At 40.3% G+C, this 19,755-nt stretch overlaps 1 protein-coding gene across 1 annotated transcript; it reads left to right on the forward strand.

The window, feature by feature from the left end:
- Positions 1-397: 397 nt before the first annotated feature.
- On the forward strand, positions 398-18,901 carry LOC139159163 (vomeronasal type-2 receptor 26-like). The gene is made up of 5 exons (XM_070736516.1): positions 398-637; positions 3,632-4,423; positions 8,689-8,901; positions 9,762-9,888; positions 17,997-18,901. The coding sequence occupies exons 1-5, from the start codon at positions 398-400 to the stop codon at positions 18,899-18,901; spliced, it is 2,277 nt and encodes a 758-aa protein (XP_070592617.1).
- The last annotated feature ends 854 nt before the right edge of the window (positions 18,902-19,755 follow it).

Below are 19,755 nucleotides of genomic sequence, written 5' to 3' on the forward strand. Positions count from 1 at the left end.
CTTGTTTTTAGAATGACTCTTCTGGGTCATTCATCAAAAATTCTCTTCCATTTATGATTGTTCTACTTTAATGAGTGAATTATTCTGCAACCTTTTACTGGACTGATGAAAATTAGTAGTTCTACAAATAATGGTGTATATCCAATTTTTAATCCTTTGGGAAACTATCTATCCTACCTTTGTAACACTCACAAATATTAAAAGGTGATGGGTGACTATGATTTGCCTCTGGTTTTGGATCAATATTGGCTTAAGTCTCAGTTAGCTTGTGGAGAAAAAGAGGATTAAATAGAGAGAAAGTATTTAGTTTTTGCAGTTGATGATCCTAATATTAACCTGAGCATGGTTTTACAGAAATTTACTTTATGAAACAGAAAGAATGATTTTCAATATTGAAATGGTTAACAAAAAATACCAGCTCCTGCTCAATCTCACATTTGGCTACAACATCCATGACAACTATTCAAACACACTTGGAACTTCAAACGCCTTGCTACATGTACTGTCTACTGGAGAAGCCAATGTTCCCAACTACACCTGTGGAAGGGAGGACAACCTCTTGGCTCTTCTGGATGGAGCCCTTGAGAACATCTCCAGCCAAATGTCAATATTAGCAGGCCCCTACAAAGTCCCTCAGGTTTGTGTTTGCATTTCTCTATTTGGTAAAGTAAGTGGGGTATTGGTTTATGAGGAATAGATTCAACCGTGCCTTCTCCATGGAATTCAATAACTACTTTTTACCATGGCATTTGACTAGGGATTGGGATATACAGTGAAGGGAGGGGGGGGCATGGATCAAAAGACGCATATCTTCTCATGACCCCATCCTCATTGCTTAGAGGTCTTCTGCTGCATCCTTGTGAAGGTGAGGAGAGGCTCTGTGTTCTATCAAAGGGTCTTCTGTACAGTAGGAAAGGGTCTTCTGTACAGTAGATATTCTCAACCATGAACAAATCCAAGATTTATAAGCAGAGTCTTACTGGATTAACTTGAGCTTCCCAGAGTCCCTCGGAAGTTGAGTGGCATACAAATTTGAATAAATAAATGCAATAAATAAATCTTTCCTAATGTTGCTAAACATTATATAATATGAACCTGTGAGAACCACTAACATTAATTAACAATTTCACATAAAACTATGAATATGTTAGCCATCCTGTTAATTATTTTTTGTCCTGAAATGCTCATGATTAAATTCATCATAAAAGGTTTGAAAAACAACATTGCCCATGGAAAGGATTTTCTACCAGCTAAACAATTCAAGAAACATACCAATGGTGGGACCCTTTATTGGCAACTTTATTCAAACATATAAATAATATCTACTATGCCCATTTGGATTGAACATAAGTCCTATAGATTAAAAAGGGGAATGAAAAGGATGGTAGCAATTCCAGGCCCATATCTCTAAATATTCCTACTCTCATAAATATTATTTGATGATTAATCAATAAAACTCAAAAGTTATGGTCTTTGGAAAATGACATTATTACTATATAAGGCTATTCAGTGAGGAGCCAATAGAAAAAGTTCACACTTTTCCTTACTTGGGGTATTTTTCTCTGTGATTGGATCTTCAATCCCTCAACATTAAAGGAGCTCATTTAGATCAAAGGCACAAATGAATAGTCTGCTGTTGTTTTTAAAAAAAATCATAGCTATGCAGCTTTGTTAGTCTGAATTATTAAAGTATAAAAGGCCAAAATTACTACACATGCATTTATACTGAGCTGAATTTGGGGGTTTAATTTATACCACTATTGGAACAATTTTGATCACATCCTCTTACAAGTATCTTGAGAATGGACAAAATGACTTCAAATGCTGCCTTTAGAGTTCAATTGGGAATTTATACAATTTATAAATTTAGGGCATATAATTATTTTTTATAAAATTAATTGGAGAAAAAACTAAAAAAATAATGCTGCATGAAGAATCCAAGATTTTCAAAACAAAGAAAGACCTCTGTAAGGTTGGCATGTTGAAATGCATTAGCTGTTTCCAAATTGACAAATATTGAATTGAATTTTTCAAATCCCTTACAATGAACATACTTATCTATCTATCTATCTATCTATCTATCTATCTATCTATCTATCTATCTATCTATCTATCTATCTATCTATCATCTATCTATCTATCTATCTATCTATCTATCTATCTATCTATCTATCTATCTATCTATCTATCTATTAATCAGATTTGTATGCCGCCCCTCTCCACAGACTCAGGGCAGCTCACAGCAATAATAATACAATGTAAACAAATCTAATATTTAAGTTAATTTAAAACCCCAATTTAGAAACCAATCATACATACTAGCATACCATGCATAAATTTTATAAGCCTAGGGGGAGGGAAAGTATCAATTCCCCCATGCCTGACGACAGAGGTGGATTTTAAGGAGCTTACGAAAGGCTAGGAGGGTGGGGGCAACTCTGATATCTGGGGGGAGTTGGTTCCAAAGGGTCGGGGCTGCCACAGAGAAGGCTCTTCCCCTGGGTCCCGCCAAACGACATTGTTTAGTTGATGGAACCCGGAGAAGGCCAACTCTGTGGGACCTAACTGGTCACTAGGATTCGTGCGGCAGAAGGCGGTCCCGGAGATATTCTGGTCTGGTGCCATGAAGGGCTTTATAGGTCATAACCAACACTTTGAATTGTGATCGGAAACTGATCAGCAACCAATGAAGACTGCGGAGTGTTGGTGTGACATGGGCGTATTTAGGAAAGCCCATGATAGCTCTCGCAGCTGCATTCTGCACAATCTGAAGTTTCCGAACACTTTTTAAAGGTAGCCCCATGTAGAGAACCTCGAGGTGATGAGGGCATGAGTGACTGTGAGCAGTGACTTCCGGTCCAAATAGGGCCACAACTGGTGCACCAGGCGAACCTGGGCAATTGCCCCCCTCGCCACAGCTGAAAAATGTTTCTCTAATGTGAGCTGTGGATCGAGGAGGATGCCCAAGTTGCGGACCTTCTCTGAGGGGGTTAGTGATTCCCACCCAGGGTAATGGACGGACAGATGGAATTGTCCTTGGGAGGCAAAACCCACAGCTACTCAGTCTTATCAGGGTTGAGTTTGAGTCTGTTGACACCCATCTAGACCCCAACAGCCTCCAGGCACCGGCACATCACTTCCATTGCTTCGCTGGAAGTTCCAGAGATAGAAGATATAGCACATCTATTATTTTGAATGTCAAGTGTATAAAAGGGAGATCAATATCTTGGACTGCACTTTATAGAAACAACCTATTGGGATACTAATTTCAAAACAATGTATTTCATGTGTGGTCAGAATTCTGAAATTATATATAGCCCTTTTGGGGGAGTAAATTAATTCAGCTGAAATCTTATGTAGTTGGCTTGTAGTAAATTCTGGGGATCATAAGAAATACTATTTTTATTCTTTATGTTCCTTCTATTCTATTTAATGTTTTAAATTTTATTTTTATATATGGTCTTGTTGATGTTCTGTGTTTTATAGTCTGTATCTTGATATGGCTTACTGACTAATCAACAAGAAACTATTCTAATATGTACATGAGAAAAAACCCTGAGTTTATTAAAAGCTAAAACTTTGGACTTGATAAAACCCAAATATAAGACAGAATTCTTCATTGCTTTTTCAGATCAGTCAGAGAATTGCTTCAGTGGCTCTGAGGGATAAAAGTCAATTCCCGTTTTTCCATCCAATGCTCCCCACAGAAGGGTTCCAGTATCCAGCAATTATCAAACTGCTCCTCCATTTTGAATGGACACTGATTGGTCTCTTTGCTTCAGATACAGAGAAGGGGGAGAATTTCATGAGGACTTTTACTCCTATACTTGTGAAGAATAGAATTTGTGTTGTTATTTCACAACAGTTCTCAGTGACTGCACACACAGCACGCCTCAGGGATGCCCTCTCCCAGTGGAAGCAAGTCAATGTTTTTATTCATTTCATGGAATATGAGTCTCCTTTTGACAGAATTCTTCCTTTCCATTTAACACTTGAAGGTTTGCCAGGTCCCATTGAAGGGAAAGTTTGGATTGTGACAGTGGTTGGATTACATTTAATGAAAAAGGACAGGAGTCTCAAGTATGTCCATAGTATTTGGAGCTTTCCTCTTCAGTGGAAAAAAAGTTGGCAAAAAGATGAAGATTATAAAACATATTTCTTCGTGCAACCTGAATTTCAAGATGAGTATTTTCATTGTTCTGTTTCAAAAAATATATTTTCTGTCAAAGGCCAGAGAAGATGCACCCAGAAAGCATCACTGGAGACCCCCCAAAAAGGGGATAATATATTGATTGTAAATCCAGGCACTACATATAGTGTCATTAAGATTCTGGCCCATGCCTTAAATGCTGTGTTTAAACCCCAGAGGAGAAGGAAGAAGGGAGAACAGAGATTGGATGCTCCAAGGCTGCAACCATGGAAGGTAAGGGCCCTCAACAAGGATTTGTCAAACTAAATTCATTTTCATGGTTTTTGGTGCTATCTGAGCTTGGTTGTTTAAGATTTTAAGCTTCTGTATAACATCTTCTACTTATTGGATGAGCCTTGCATCCTTTGTTTTACAACTGTTCTGTCGGGCTCTCTGGTAGACTCCTCCCAAAAATTCACAGGTACAAATTTCAGACACACACACGTTTGAAAATTCAAAACAATGTTCTTTATAATGAAAATTCACTTAAACTAAGCCCTCTTTTGGTATAGCAAAGAGCACTGGTCTCCAAGCAGACTGGTCATTTGTACAAGTCCCTTATCAGTTCTGTGATACTTAGCTTGCAGCTGTGAGGCAATTCACAGTCCTTCTTTCACAAAGTGAAACACACTTTGCTCTGGTTTAGTTTCAAAGCGGGGAAAAATTAGCACACAAAGGGTCAAAGTCAGTAAAGCAGTCACGAAATAATGATCAGATAATCCTCCACAATGGCCAAACCCACAGGCTGCTATTTATAGCAGCCTCACTAATTACCACAGCCCCACCCAACCACAGGTGGCCTCATTTTCTTTGATAATAATCTCTCAGTTGTTGTTGCCTATGCATCGCTCTCCGCATGCATGGCTGTATCATTAACTCTTGTTCTGAATCCAAGGAGGAGCTAGATAATTGATCTCCTTCTGAGCTGTCTGTCACACTCTCCTCCTCCCTGTCACTCATGTCTTCTTGGTCAGAGGAGCCTTCACCAGCAGATTCCACCAGGGGCAAAACAGGCCTGCAGCATGTGGATGTCTCCCCCACATCCACAGTCCTTGGGGCAGGAGCTGGGCCAGAGCTAACCACAACAACAACCAAGACGTTTTATATATTCTGAAAAAATGTTCCCTGTTTGTTTGATTTTAAGGTCCTATAAACCAACTTGTTTCTTCTCCTTGTTGTCATTACACAACGTTAAAAGCAGATCTTTTTATTCCTTCCTTGCCTTCTTTGTCCTTGCCTAAAACTGATATAAACGTTGTCTTCTCCAAGTGTGGTGCCTGCAAAGGGACCTAGTATGATTGGACTGGATCATTAATGACACCATCTTCAAATTAATAATATAACACAATAACAGAGTTGCAAGGACCTTCTAGTCCAACCCCTGCTCAAGCAGGAAACCCCATACTGTTTCAGAAAAATGATTATCCAACATCTTCTTTAAAACTTCCAGTGTTGGGGCATCCACACTTCTGGAGACAAGTTGTTACACTGATTACTTGTTCTGTCCAGGAATTTCTCCTTAGTTCTAGGTTGTTTGTCTCCTTGATTAGTTTCCACCCCTTGCTTCTTGTCCTACCTTCAGGTGCCTTGGAAAATAGGTTGACCCCATCTTCTCTGTGGCAGTTCCTGAGATATTGGAACACTGCTATCATGGCTCCACTGGGCCTTCTTTTCATTAAAGTAAACACCCACTTTCTGCAACCGTTTTTCATATGTTTTACACTCCAGTCCCCTAATCATCATTGTTGCTCTTCTCTACATTCTTTCTTTCTCAACATCCTTTTTTTTTTACATTGTGGCAATCAAAACTGCAGTATTTCAAGGCCTTATCAAGCCATTATAAAGTGCTATTAACATTCCACATGATCTGTTAATGCAGCCTAGAAATGTGTTGGGTTTTTTTGGCAGCTGCAGCACACTGCATATTTAGGTGATTGTCTACTAGGACTCCAAGATCCACCAAGGCTGCACAAAGATCTCTCTGATAAACTGAAAGACAAAAACAATAAGTACAAAAAATGGAAAGAGGGATTCATAAGGAAGGCAGAATAGCAGCAGATGCCCTAAAATCTGCAAAGATGAAGTGAGGAAAGCAAAGACTCAGAATGAACAAAGACTTGAAAGCAAAGTCAAAGATGATAAAAAGGAACTTTCTTTCAACATACAATATATTTTTTTACAATATATATATTTTTTAAAAGGAAAGGTTGGTCCACTGAAGAGAGGCAGTAGAGAGAAAGCACAGTTGCTTAACTCAATTTTTGCATCAGTCTTCATGCAAAAAGAACCTTGGTGTGTGATCAATCTGGTCCTGGTGATTTGAATTCGTTTAGAGTGGACAGGTGCTCATTTACAATTTTCTTCCCTATTTTAACTTGTGCGACTAATCTGCCTTTTGTCATGCTGTTTTTGATAGGTTGAACTGGTCTCCCCCCCCTCCCTTATGAAAATACAGATGCAAAATATGAGTTAAGTAGCTCTGGTTTCTTTTTCCCTGTTGCTTGTCACCTTCTTGCCACTTTATCCCAGCAATGGACCAATGGTTTCCTTGACCTTTTTCTTGTTTTTTACATATTGAAAGGTGATGGGTTTTGCTATTTATTTATTTATTTATTTACTTATCTATCTATCTATCTATCTATCTATCTATCTATCTATCTATCTATTTATTGCGTTTGTTGCAAGTCTTTGTTCAACATGAGCCTTATCATTCCTCACTTCATCTTTGCAGGCTTACGCTATTTGCTGACATTTTGCCCTAGTTATGCACCCCTCTTTTCACTTTTTATACTAGTCCTTTTTGCATTTCAAGTCTACGGAGAGGGGCGGCATACAAATCCAATTAATAATAATAATAATAATAATAATAATAATAATAATAATAATAATAATAATAATCAGAAAGTTCTATTTGCAGCCATGCTGGTTTCTTTATAGAGCTGTTATTTTTCTTGGTATTGTGCTGGACTGGTCTTTTATAGTCTCATTTTTCAAAGATTCCCAAGGTTCTTCGGTTGTTTTCCCCTTGAGGATTCTCATCTATGGAATCATTCCCAAGCTCTCTCTAAGTTTATTGAAATTAGCTCTCTCAAAGTCTAAGATTCTAGTTTGACTTTCGTTTGATTGTGTTTGCATAATGTTGAATTCCAATATTACAATATCCCCCCCAGGAAGGTTTCTGTAGCTTCAACGCCTTCTATTGTTTCATGTCTGTTCGTGAGAATTAAGTCCAATATGGCTGATCCCCTACTTCACTTCTCTATGTTTGGGGGGCAAAGTTGTCTGCTAGGCTTGTCAGGAACCTGTTTGGTTTTCCACAAGGTGCAGAGTTTTTCTATCAGTGGATGTCAGGGTAGTTAAAGTCCCCCACTACTATTGTGATGTGCTTCCTGTATACCTTAGTTAACTGACTGGCAAAAAGCATATCTATTTCATCTGTTTGATTGGGTGGCCTATGGCAGTGATGGCAAACCCTTTTTTTGCTCAAGGGACAAAAGGTCGCACACAAGTGTGATAGCACATGGGCATGTGCCCACACCCATAATGCAATGCCCCCCGTGCATGCACGCACAACCCCCCCATGCTACAACCACCCCCCCACACACAAATGCATACAGGGCTCACTGAAGACTCCAGACTTTCAGTAGGTCTATTGGGCTTCATTTTTGAAGTTCCGGTATGTCCGTTGGGTCTGGGTTTTTTTCCATCCACAGGCTCCAAAGGATTTTCTGAAGTCTGGGGAAGGCAAATATGACCTCCTCCCACCCTCTGGAAGGCCAAAAATCAGCAGGACAGTGCGCACATATGCGCTGAAAACGGCATAGGGCAAGTCTCACGTGCCCTCAGACATGTTTCTATGTGCCATCTGTAGCATGTGTGTCATAGTTTTTTTAATTTATTTATTGGATTTGTATGCCGCCCCTCTCTGGGCCTATGACAATGTTATTTCCCCCCTTTTATATTGACCTAAATTCATTCAAGACTGTTTTAATCATTGCTGTGCTCTATTTCTGTAGATATATTATTTCTTGCAACTCTACTTCCTTTTTAATTTGTTTTGTTCCTTTTAAATAACTTAAATACCTTTAGCTCTATATTTCATTTAGAATGGAATAACAGAGTTGGAAAGGACTAACCACCTGCTTAGTCAAGAAATCCAATATCTTCTTAAAAACTTCCAGAGTTGGAGCATTCAAAACTCCTGAACGCAACTGTCAGGAAATTTCTCCTTAGTTGCTTCTCTCCTTGATTGGTTTCCATTCATTGCTTCTTGTCCTACCCTCAGATGTTTTGGAGAATAGCTTGACTCCCTCTTTGTAGATTTTGTCCAACCAATGAGAATAATATGATAATTCTCTTAAAATTAAAATACTACTACTACTTTATTATAATCGGTAAGCATTCAATGTATAGAATAATATGAGAAAATCTACAAATGATCATGTGAGATAAGAAACCATGATTTCTCCTTTTAAAATTTCTGGATGTTTCCATTCTAGTTCCATCCATTTCTAAAGGAGAAGGAATTGTATAATCTTTCCCTATTTACAGTGTACCTGGATCAAAATGGAGACATAGCAGCAAATCTGGATATCATTAGTGGGGTAGTTCTTCCCAAGGAGGATCCCATCAACAAACATTTGGGGAGTTTTGAAAGGCAGAGACTTATAATCAACCAAAATGCTTTGTCACAGCTAAAATTGCTCAACAAGGTGAAGAAAATATTGATGTCTTTTCTCTTTTTTTCAAAAGCCTTAGGACCATTTCAAGAGGACTCAACCTAGACAAAAATATAGATAACCTTCACTGACAATTGAACATATATATATATTGGCCTCATCAGCTAGCCATACCCACTGGGACTTGAACCTGCAACCTCTGCCTTATAAGGTAGATAATTATCCTCTAGGCTACAGTATCCAATCCAATCCAATATAATTTTCTTAAATAGATAAGGAGACTTCAGTTCTATTGACCAATTTATCTTCCAGATGCTACAATGCTGAATACTTTTGTATGCTGATTCAGCCATATCTAAAATAAGATTTTGGGTGATTACTATTTAGGATACAAGTCATTGCCTTTTGGTATCTTTTTTGCAATTTAATATTTCCATAAAGCTGGAAAGAGGATTGCAACTTTACACCCCCCACCACCACCATCTTCACCTGTTCCTTGTCTTCAAAGATCAAAGATTAAGGCAAGCTCAGATTTGGATCAAATCTTATGAAATGGAATCAAAATTGTAGAGAGTTCCTGCAGGATAGACATCTGTTGTTCCAATTGGGAAATAAGCTTCATCTTGTCCTGGTTGGAATCAGGCTCTCCTAAAAAAATGCAGGTCCATAGACTGTGAGGTTATTAATCAGCTGAGAGCATAGTTATACATGTGTCTCTTTAATCTCACGGGAACAGTAGAATTTAGGATGGAAATCCAAGGCCTTCGGTTCATATAAAATAATAATGACTTGTCCAGGGGTGGGTTCCACTTACTTTCAACTTGGCCAATGTTCATATCTACCTCCATCTTATATGGACGATTTTCTTTGGTATTTCTTCTTTTTCTTCCCAGTCTCTTCCTCAGTCTAAATGTGTGGAAAAATGTCAGCCTGGATTTGTCAAAAAAGCTCAAGAAGGAGAGCCAGTTTGCTGTTATGACTGCATTCCTTGTCCAGAGGGGACCATCTCAACTCAGGAAGGTGGGTGAGCACCGTAGGGAAGCATTCTGAATTCATCCACAGCACTTTGATCAATATATATCTTAAAGACACATCTACGTTTGTTGGTTTTGTTTTTAATTGTTGTGGTGTCCAATCTCTTCCATAATGGGAGAGAAAAGGAAAAGGTCTTGAAGGACGAGGTAGGAAGAAAGATGTTGCGAATTGGGTAGGGAATCTCTCTTTCATTTGTAAGTTTGGATGTGTCCTTCCATATTTATCTTCCTTAGGGACATTTAATTTTTTTGTAACTTGAGGAATGATTTTAGATCAATGTGTTCTGTTCACCCAAACCAACTTTACATTAGAAGTCAAAAGATACATCAATCAGTCCTTCAATTAATCAGTCAATGTTTATAAAGATGTTTATAAACAAACCATCATAAGCTGAAATATCTAATTAGGAGGAGCAATGAAGGGAGAGAAGTTGAGTTGAAGTAGGAAATGAAAACCAAGCAATGGACACACTATAAAAACATCAAGTGGATATTTGCTTCCTACCTTTTTTATATTTCCAATTTGTTTTGTGGTTAATAATGAGTTACAAACAGTTATGACACCAACAAAGAAAGCAATATAGTTGTGGTTTTGAAAGGAAAAAAAAACACACTACAATATTGAGATTAAAAGGAACAGAAAGGAGAGGGAAAAAGAACTAACAGAGGAATGTACTAAATATCCATTGATACCAATGTTAAATTCATTCTCTCTTAAAAATTGTTGCCAAATCTAGAGAGTATGGAAGTATATTGCTTCATCTTCTCATGTTTTCATGGTAAAAAGACTTTGCAGTACAGTGGACTAAGTTTCCCTTCTTGAATTCCTTCATGAATTAACCTTCCTTAAGATCTTAAGATATATATATGTATCACATGTTTTTGCTGAAGTTTTAAAATTAAGGGAGACTAGGATAGTGCTATTTCGGCCTTGTTCTGAAATAGCGCTATCCTAGTCTCCCTTCATTTTAAAAATTCAGGAAAAACATGTGATACATATAGAATATAGTTTGTCGACTATGAATATATATATATATATATATATATATATATATATATATATATATATATATATATATATATATATACAGTGATCCCCCGCTCGTTGCGAGGGTTCCGTTCCAGGACCCCCCGCAACGAGCGGGTTTTCGCGAAGTAGCGCTGCGGAAGTAAAAACACCATCTGCGCATGTGCAGATGGTGTTTTTACTCCCACAGCGCTAGCGAGGAGCTGAAGATTGGGGGCGGCGCGGCTGTTTGCCGCTGGCATGGAGGGCTTCCTAGCAGCCCCCCAAACCCGGGTTGGGGGTCCGGGGGGCGCTGGCTCTCGGCGCTTTTGAGCTGAGTCCGGGAGCGAATTCGCTCCCGGACTCAGCTCAAAAGCGCCGATAGCAAGCGGCAAGGAACGGCTTGTCCACGCCGTTCATTCTCGCCGCTTTCGAGCTGAGTCCGGGAGCGAATTCGCTCCCGGACTCAGCTCGAAAGCGCCGAGAACGAACGGCAAGGAACGGCTTGTCCACGCCGTTCATTCTCGCCGCTTTCGAGCTGAGTCCGGGAGCGAATTCGCTCCCGGACTCAGCTCGAAAGCGGCGAGAATGAACGGCGTGGGCGGGCGAAGGGCGGGCGGCAGCGAGGAGTTTGCGTGGGCGGTGGGGAAACTCCTCGCTGACGCCAGCAAGAGGGGGAAGACTCAGGGAAGCCGCCCAGCAGCTGATCTCCCGGTTGCCATCTACGCATGCGTGCCCACGGACACGCATGCGTAGATGGTATTTTGACTTCCGGGTTGAAAAATAGCGAAGTACCCTGTTCGCAATGGTTGGGGACGCAATAAACGGGGGATCACTGTATATATATATATATATCACATTTTTTTGCTGAATTTGAAAATTAAGGGAAACTAGGATAGATCTATTTCGGCCTTATTTTGGCCTCACTGGGACTTGAACCTGCAACCTTTGCCTTGTAAGGCAGAGAATTATCCTCTAGGCTACAGTATCCAATCCCTTCAGCTCTGCACCAGGGAAGGATTACATATTTTTGTGTCGAATCACCCTGGTGCATTGAAGGAACATCACAGCTCCTTAGTTGCCTCTCAGCCCAACCCAGGGCCATTTCCAAGGCAGTTAAGTTTATTGAAAGCTGACAATTCTATCTGTATGTGTCACATGGTTTTTTTTTGCTGAATTTGAATATATATATATATATATATATATATATATATATATATATATATATATATATATATGTGTGTGTAGATTGTTCTGAGTTCGGGTTTTGCCCTGTGTAATGTTTTGCATGTCTATGCGACGTTTCGGCGAAATCACATTCACCATCTTCAGGCTGTAGTTCCAATCTTTGTGTTGTTTTAAATGGAATATTTATATATATATATATATATATATATATATATATATGTGTGTGTGTGTGTGTGTGTGTGTGTGTGTGTGTGTGTGTGTGTGTTTCTTATGTCGGATCACCCTGGTATATTTAAGGAACGTCACAGCTCCTTTTTGCCTCTAGGCCCAACCCAGGGCCACTACAAGGCAGTTAATTTTGCTGAATATTTAAAATTAAGGGAGACTAGGATAGCGCTATTTCGGCCTTGTTCTGGCCTCATCAGCTAGCCATACCCTTACTGGGATTTCATCCTGGGGCTTCTGCCTTGTAAGTCAGAGAATTAACCTCTAGGCCATAACCTCTAGCTCCCCATATGCCCATTCTGGTCACATTGATAGCATTTTATTCCCCTCTTGGCCCATGAGCATGGAGACCCCAGCTGGCAAGGGGAAAAACAACGTCTCAAAAAATTATCTGGTGCATGAAGGAGGGGAGGAGGTTCCTTCTCAGCAGGAATTACTTCACCCAAAGTGACCATGTTGGCGTACCAATCTTGAATGGTCCAGTTTCCTCCCCACTGCCTCTCACAAGCCTCTCTCAATTCTGGATCAAGGGCACTCTTGAACATATGGATCAATTGGGTTTCTGGCCACCCCCTCAAGTGGCATGCAATTTTCTGGAAAGCTGCCACAAAAACATTCACAGGTTTGCCTGATTGCTTTAAATGGGAAATCTGGAAATTTTCCTCTGGCTGTGTTTCTGCCCTTTTCCCCTGGGTGGCCCCTTCATATTGCAATTCAGAAAGCAGTTCAGGCCAGCCACATTCCTGCATTCCAATGTTATCTTCACATTGCATCTGGCTTATTGTAATTTGAGACTTAGCCAGATAATTTTTTACAGTGAAGCTTTCTTTGTGCAGACAAGAGCCTCCTTTCACTCTTAATACTCTTAGAGATTGAGATGGTTGGGCATGGAAAGCTGCATTATTTTCTGCTGTAGTGCAAAAACTGAACTTTGGGACCCCAAAGGGAAGAGGACTTTCAGTAATCCACTGGCACCTCCCCCATTCAAACTTCGGAGAATAAATTGCATTTGGTTTCCTCATCTCAGCCCAACCTCTTTCTCTAATGCAGAAGCTCCCCCCCTGTACCTCTGAATAGCTGGATTCTGGCCAGATCCTCTGGAGAAGGGGTGGTGGCAAATTCTTTCATTTGGTTACTTCTTTCATTTCCGTTCCTGAAGATTAAGAGAAAATGGGTGCTGATATCTGTGTCAGCAAACCAGCTAGTCTTTGGAGAGGGGTGGCATACAAATCTAATAAATTATTATAATTATAATTATAATTATAATTATAATTATAAATATAATTATAATTATAAATATAATTATAATTATAATTATAATTATAATTATAATTATAATTATAATTATAATTATAATTATAATTATAATTATAATTATAATTATAATTATAATTATAATTATAATTATAATTATAATTATAATTATTATTATAATTATAATTATAATTATAATTATAATTATAATTATAATTATAATTATAATTATAATTATAATTATAATTATTATTATTATTATTATTATTATTATTATTATCTGAAAAAATAAATTCAATTCCACTGTTGTTCCATTTATTATCAGAGCCATGTCTGGATTCTGCCGTGATAATATCAGCACTGAATTTCACTTCCGTGATTTATTTTTAGGTTAAAGTTCATTCCTACAGCCCCACCCCCACAAGTGCATCACATGTACCAATCCGGGGAAGGGAATGCTAGCTTCTCCTTGTACAGTCAATCTATGGCTCTGCACAAAGAATGTGCTGTAGTTCCAACGTCTATCTCTCTCTCTCATTCCTCCCATTCCCTATCGCTGTTATTCTGTCAGGAGGCCTGACAATGGGTTAAATTGGAAAAGGAGATCAATGGGATATGTAATAGAAAATTGATATTCACAAGTTGGAAAAAAACGATATAGATAAATTAATAGGCCCCTTGAAAGGGACCTTAGAAATTTGGAAAAAGTGGCAAGGAAAATAGGATTAATTAAATCTAAGCTTTCAACATTGTATGTTAGGAATAGAGACAATGAATCAAACCTGAATAAGATAATAGGTGAGCTGAAGGGCATAAATAGAATAGAACAGCTATATGAGAATAATGGAAGAATTAGCAGAACTCGTATAGAATGGTGGTTAGGGCAATAGAAATGGTTGCAGACAAATGCAATATATGCATATTTGAATGAAACAGAGAATAAAGTACTACTAAGAGACAGAGTTAGAGAAACTTTTAAGAAATAAACACGATAATATAAGGTAATATATATAGGATGTAGACAGTTGTGTAATTCAAGGATTAACTAGTTTTTGGGAAAAGTGAACTTCAAATACAAGAGATGTACAAGAGATGAAGAACATAGTGGAGAGTATAAGGAAAATTAAGAATACAGGGGTTAGAGAAATGAGAAGGAAAATATTACATAAGTGGCATTATACACCTGTACAACTTGCTCATATCTCTAAGCTAAGGCACTCTGTTGGCATGGATGTCAGGAGAGAGGGTTGTTTATGCATATGTTTTAAGAGTCTCCGGTAGTACAGAAATTTTGGAAAGAGATGCAAGGTGAATTAATAGGATGCTGAATATAAAATGTGTGGTTACAAAGGAAATGGTACTACTAATAACGAGGAGGAATATGGGTGAGTTTAAAGGTTGGAAGGATGCAATAAAATGGACTTTACAAAATTGGTATCTGTACATCATGGAGCACATTCAATTTGAAATTATGGAAATTAAAATGAAAATGATTGATGAAAATAAAGTGGAAAAACTGATAGGACGATGGGACAGGGTCAGAGGTTTTATGGCTAGTAGAATTCGAGATCAAGCCATAAAGCCATTAACTATTTATAATTTTTATACATTTTTTAACTAATTTATTGGGGGGTAATTTTAGTGATGGATATTTGGGATCAGATGGAAGGTATATATGAAATGAATCGAATGAATGGTGGGACTAACTTGCAGGATGGGTGGGGTATGGATGAGGTAAATGGTAATTGCAATTTTTATAATATGAACGGGTGGGGTGAGTGGGACGGTATGTATGGGAACAATAGGGTCAGTATGAATGCAGAATTTAGTCTACCTGGCGGTAGAGAGACAGGAGGGATGGGGGTATCTTTCTCTGGGGTGACAGAGGGCCAGACTATCCCGGTCCTGCTGGGGAGAGGTAGATATGGCGGGAGTCACGGGGCTAGCCGTTCTGGAGGAAAAAGAGATCGCTGCTTAATAGCGATCCCTTGTTCAGGTCCCGTGAGCTCAAACTGGAGCCCTAGTGACGAGTGTAATCTGGGCCCTGGGCTCAAGCTGCTGCTACTCAATGCCAGATCGGTCGTGAATAAAGCTCTCCTCATCCGGGATCTGATCCTGGATGAGGAGGCCAATCTGGCATGTGTTACTGAAACCTGGCTGGGCCCAGAGGGAGGGGTGCCTCTCTCGGAAATATGTCCAGCCGTGTTTCAGATATGGCACCAGCCCGGTTACAGCACGGAAACTGCTTTGGTCGCGTTGATGGATGATCTCTGGCGGGCCCGGGACAGGGGCTTGTCCTCTGTCCTGGTGCTTCTTGACCTCTCAGCGGCTTTCGATACCATTGACCATGGTATCCTTCTGCGCCGACTGGAGGGGTTGGGAGTGGGAGGCACTGTTCTCCAGTGGTTCTCCTCCTACCTCTCTGGTCGGTCGCAGTCGGTGTTAGTGGGGGGTCAGAGGTCGACCTCTAGGTTTCTCCCTTGTGGGGTACCTCAGGGGTCGGTCCTCTCCCCCCTGCTATTTAATATCTACATGAAACCGCTGGGTGAGATCATCCAAGGGCATGGGGTGAGGTATCATCAATATGCGGATGATACCCAGTTGTACATCTCCACCCCATGTCCAGTCAGCGAAGCAGTGGAAGTGATGTGCCAGTGCCTGGAGGCTGTTGGGGACTGGATGGGTGTCAACAAACTCAAACTCAATCCAGACAAGACGGAGTGGCTGTGGGTGTTGCCTCCCAAGGACAATTCCATCTGTCCGTCCATTACCCTGGGGGGGGAAACTACTGACCCCCTCAGAGAGGGTGCGCAACTTGGGCGTCCTCCTCGACCCACAGCTGACATTGGAACATCATCTTTCGGCTGTGGCGAGGAGGGCGTTTGCCCAGGTTCGCCTGGTGCACCAGTTGCGGCCCTATTTGGACAGGGAGTCATTGCTCACAGTCACTCATGCCCTTATCACCTCGAGGTTCAATTACTGCAACGCTCTCTACATGGGGCTACCTCTGAAAAGTGTTCGGAAACTTCAGATCGTGCAGAATGCAGCCGCGAGAGCCATCGTGGGGCTTCCCAAATTCGCCCACGTTTCTACAACACTCCGTGGTCTGCATTGGCTGCCGATCAGTTTCCTGTCACAATTCAAAGTGTTGGTTATGACCTTTAAAGCCCTACATGGCATTGGACCAGAATACCTCCGGAACCGCCTACTACCGCACCAATCCCAGCTGCCGATAAGGTCCCACAGAGTTGGCCTTCTCCGGGTCCCGTCGACTAAACAATGTCGTCTGGTGGGCCCCAGGGGAAGAGCCTTCTCTGTGGCGGCCCCAGCCCTCTGGAATCAACTCCGCCCGGAGATTAGAACTGCTCCCACCCTCCTTGTCTTCCGTAAACTACTTAAGACCCATCTATACCGCCAGGCATGGGGGATTTGAGACACCTTTCCCCCAGGCTTATTATAATTTATGTTTGGTATGTATGTGCTGTTTGGTTTTTTAAATTGATAGGGTTTTTAGTTTTTTCTTAATATTAGATTTGTGCCTGTACAATATTGTTTTATCGCTTGTTGTGAGCCACCCCAAGTCTTCGGAGAGGGGCGGCATACAAATCTACTAAATTATTATTAATTATTATTATTATAAAGAACAAATTGGAATAACTCTACATTTTGCAAACACATTGATGTTTTTGGTTGTAAAATATTATAAATGAGTACACCCACATTTGGTGGAGGGACTGAATGTATGTTGTTGGGTGGTGGGAGCAAAATTCACAGTTCACTGTTTTGTGTTGTGTATATTTTTAAATTATAAAAATCAATAAAATATATTTTTAAAAAGAGAAAGAATATGGTTGGTGGGTCAATCATCAGTAACTGAGTTTAAACTTTTGGGGACAAATGTATGTCTAAAACCCTACATGAGGCAGAACCAGGGTATCTGCAGAGCTTCTTCTCCTTGAGGATATTTCCCTGTCCCACCAAAGCAGATATAATTGGCATGCAAAAGATCTGTTCCCTTAAAAATGGCCACTTTATGGATCCTTGGATGCCTACTTTTTATGGTGGAGTTATTACCCCATTGGACCCACTCCCCCTTGAATTTCAATAGGCCCCCATCCTCTTAAACAAACTTGCTACTTCTCCCAGTCATTTGAAATAAAGTAAAGGCAGTGCAAGATAAGAATCTGGTGGATTAGAGATCAGAGAAGGGACGTTGTGGCACAAGATATTTCTTCTTTTAATTTTATTATGTTTTTGCTCTTGTTCTTGTTTTTATAGTAGTATGTATTGGAGATATTTTTAATTGGAGTGTAAGTATATTCCATTTATTGAGACTTTCCTGTCTCTCAGTATCAAATCTGATTCAAAGTTTTTCTTGAAATTTGAAAGATTATAAAATAAATATTACTTTGATTTCTCAGATACTGAAAAATGTACCAAATGCCAAGATGACCATTATCCATCCAAGAACAGAGTCCGGTGTATCCCCAAAAGAATTACCTTCCTGTCCTATGAAGAACATCTGGGCATCCTCCTCATCTCCATTGCCCTAATCTTGTTTCTAACCACAGGCTTTGTTTTCATCATGTTCCTTAAATACTTAGAATCTCCCATTGTCAAAGCCAACAACCGGGACCTCTCCTACATCCTCCTGGTCTCCCTCCTCCTTTGTTTTTTGTCCACCTTTCTCTTCATTGGCCAACCAAGGAAAGCCACCTGCCTTCTCCAACAAACAGTGTTCAGCAGTGTCTTTTCAGTAGCTGTGTCTTCTGTGTTGGCCAAAACAATCATGGTGGTACTGGCTTTCCTGGCCTCAAAACCAGGAAACAGGATGAGAAGATGGTTGGGGAAGAGCTTGGCCAATTCCATCATCCTTTCTTGTTCTGGTATCCAAATTATCATCTGTGTCATGTGGTTGGGAGTTTCCCCTCCATTCCCTGACTCTGACAAGCATTCCCAACCAGAAGTGATCATCCTTCAATGCAATGAAGGTTCTGCTACCATGTTTTATGTTGTCCTTGGCTACATGGGCTTCCTGGCTGTCATTTGCTTCACTGTGGCTTTCATGGCCAGGAACCTGCCTGGGGCCTTCAATGAAGCCAAGCTAATTACCTTCAGCATGCTAGTCTTCTGCAGTGTTTGGGTCTCCTTCCTCCCCACCTACCTGAGCACCAAAGGGAAATACATGGTGGCTGTTCAGATCTTCTCCATCTTGGCCTCCAGTGCTGGACTGTTGGGTTGCATCTTTTTTCCTAAGTGCTATATTATAATCCTGAGACCAGATCTAAACACTAAGGAACATTTAATGACAAAAACAGGAGAATGACCATGAAATTGTTTCTTAGCCTCACAACTTTTAATTATCCATTATAATTGGGTTTGGCATATTTTTCAGAGTAATAGATGCACGATTCCCTCCCCTAAAACAGACTTAAAATTTGGGTGTGTCTTATACTCTTATTGTAGCTTTTACTAACCTTTTTTTCAGCCCTAACAAAGTGCTAACAAGTGAAGTGATCTTCTGTGCTTTACTAGCTAAGCAATCTTCCCTTTGCCTGTTTTTTCACTGCTGCTCTTTCCAACAATCAGCTGGGCTTCTGTGCTTTAGAAACCTTTTTTCAGCCCTAAGGAAGTGCTAACCAATGAAGCAATCTTCCATGTTTGCTAGCAAAGAAAAATCCCCTTTGCCTGCTTTTCTTATTGTTTTTCTCTCTCTGAAGGGAGAGAGAGTGGTGTTTTAGAAAACTGATTTTTATTCCCAACCAGGGGATAAAAAGCAAGCACACATGCTCAAAACTGTTGTGGTTAGCTCTGGCCCAGCTCCTGCCCCAAGGACTGTGGGTGTGGGGGAGACATCCACATGCTGCAGGCCTGTTTTGCCCCTGGTGGAATCTGCTGATGAAGGCTCCTCTGACCAAGAAGACATGAGTAACAGGGAGGAGGAGAGTGTGGCAGACAGCTCAGAAGGAGATAATTATCTAGCTCCTCCTTGGATTCAGAACAAGAGTTAATGATACAGCCACGCAAGCGGAGAGCGATGCATAGGCAACAACAACTGAGAGATTATTATCAAAGAAAATGAGGCCACCTGTGGTTGGGTGGGGCTGTGGTAATTAGGGAGGCTGCTGTAAAGAGCAGCCTGTGGGTTTGGCCATTGTGGAGGATTATCTGATCGTTGTG

Source organism: Erythrolamprus reginae, chromosome 2 (genome assembly GCF_031021105.1).
Source record: "Erythrolamprus reginae isolate rEryReg1 chromosome 2, rEryReg1.hap1, whole genome shotgun sequence".
NCBI lineage: Eukaryota > Metazoa > Chordata > Lepidosauria > Squamata > Dipsadidae > Erythrolamprus > Erythrolamprus reginae.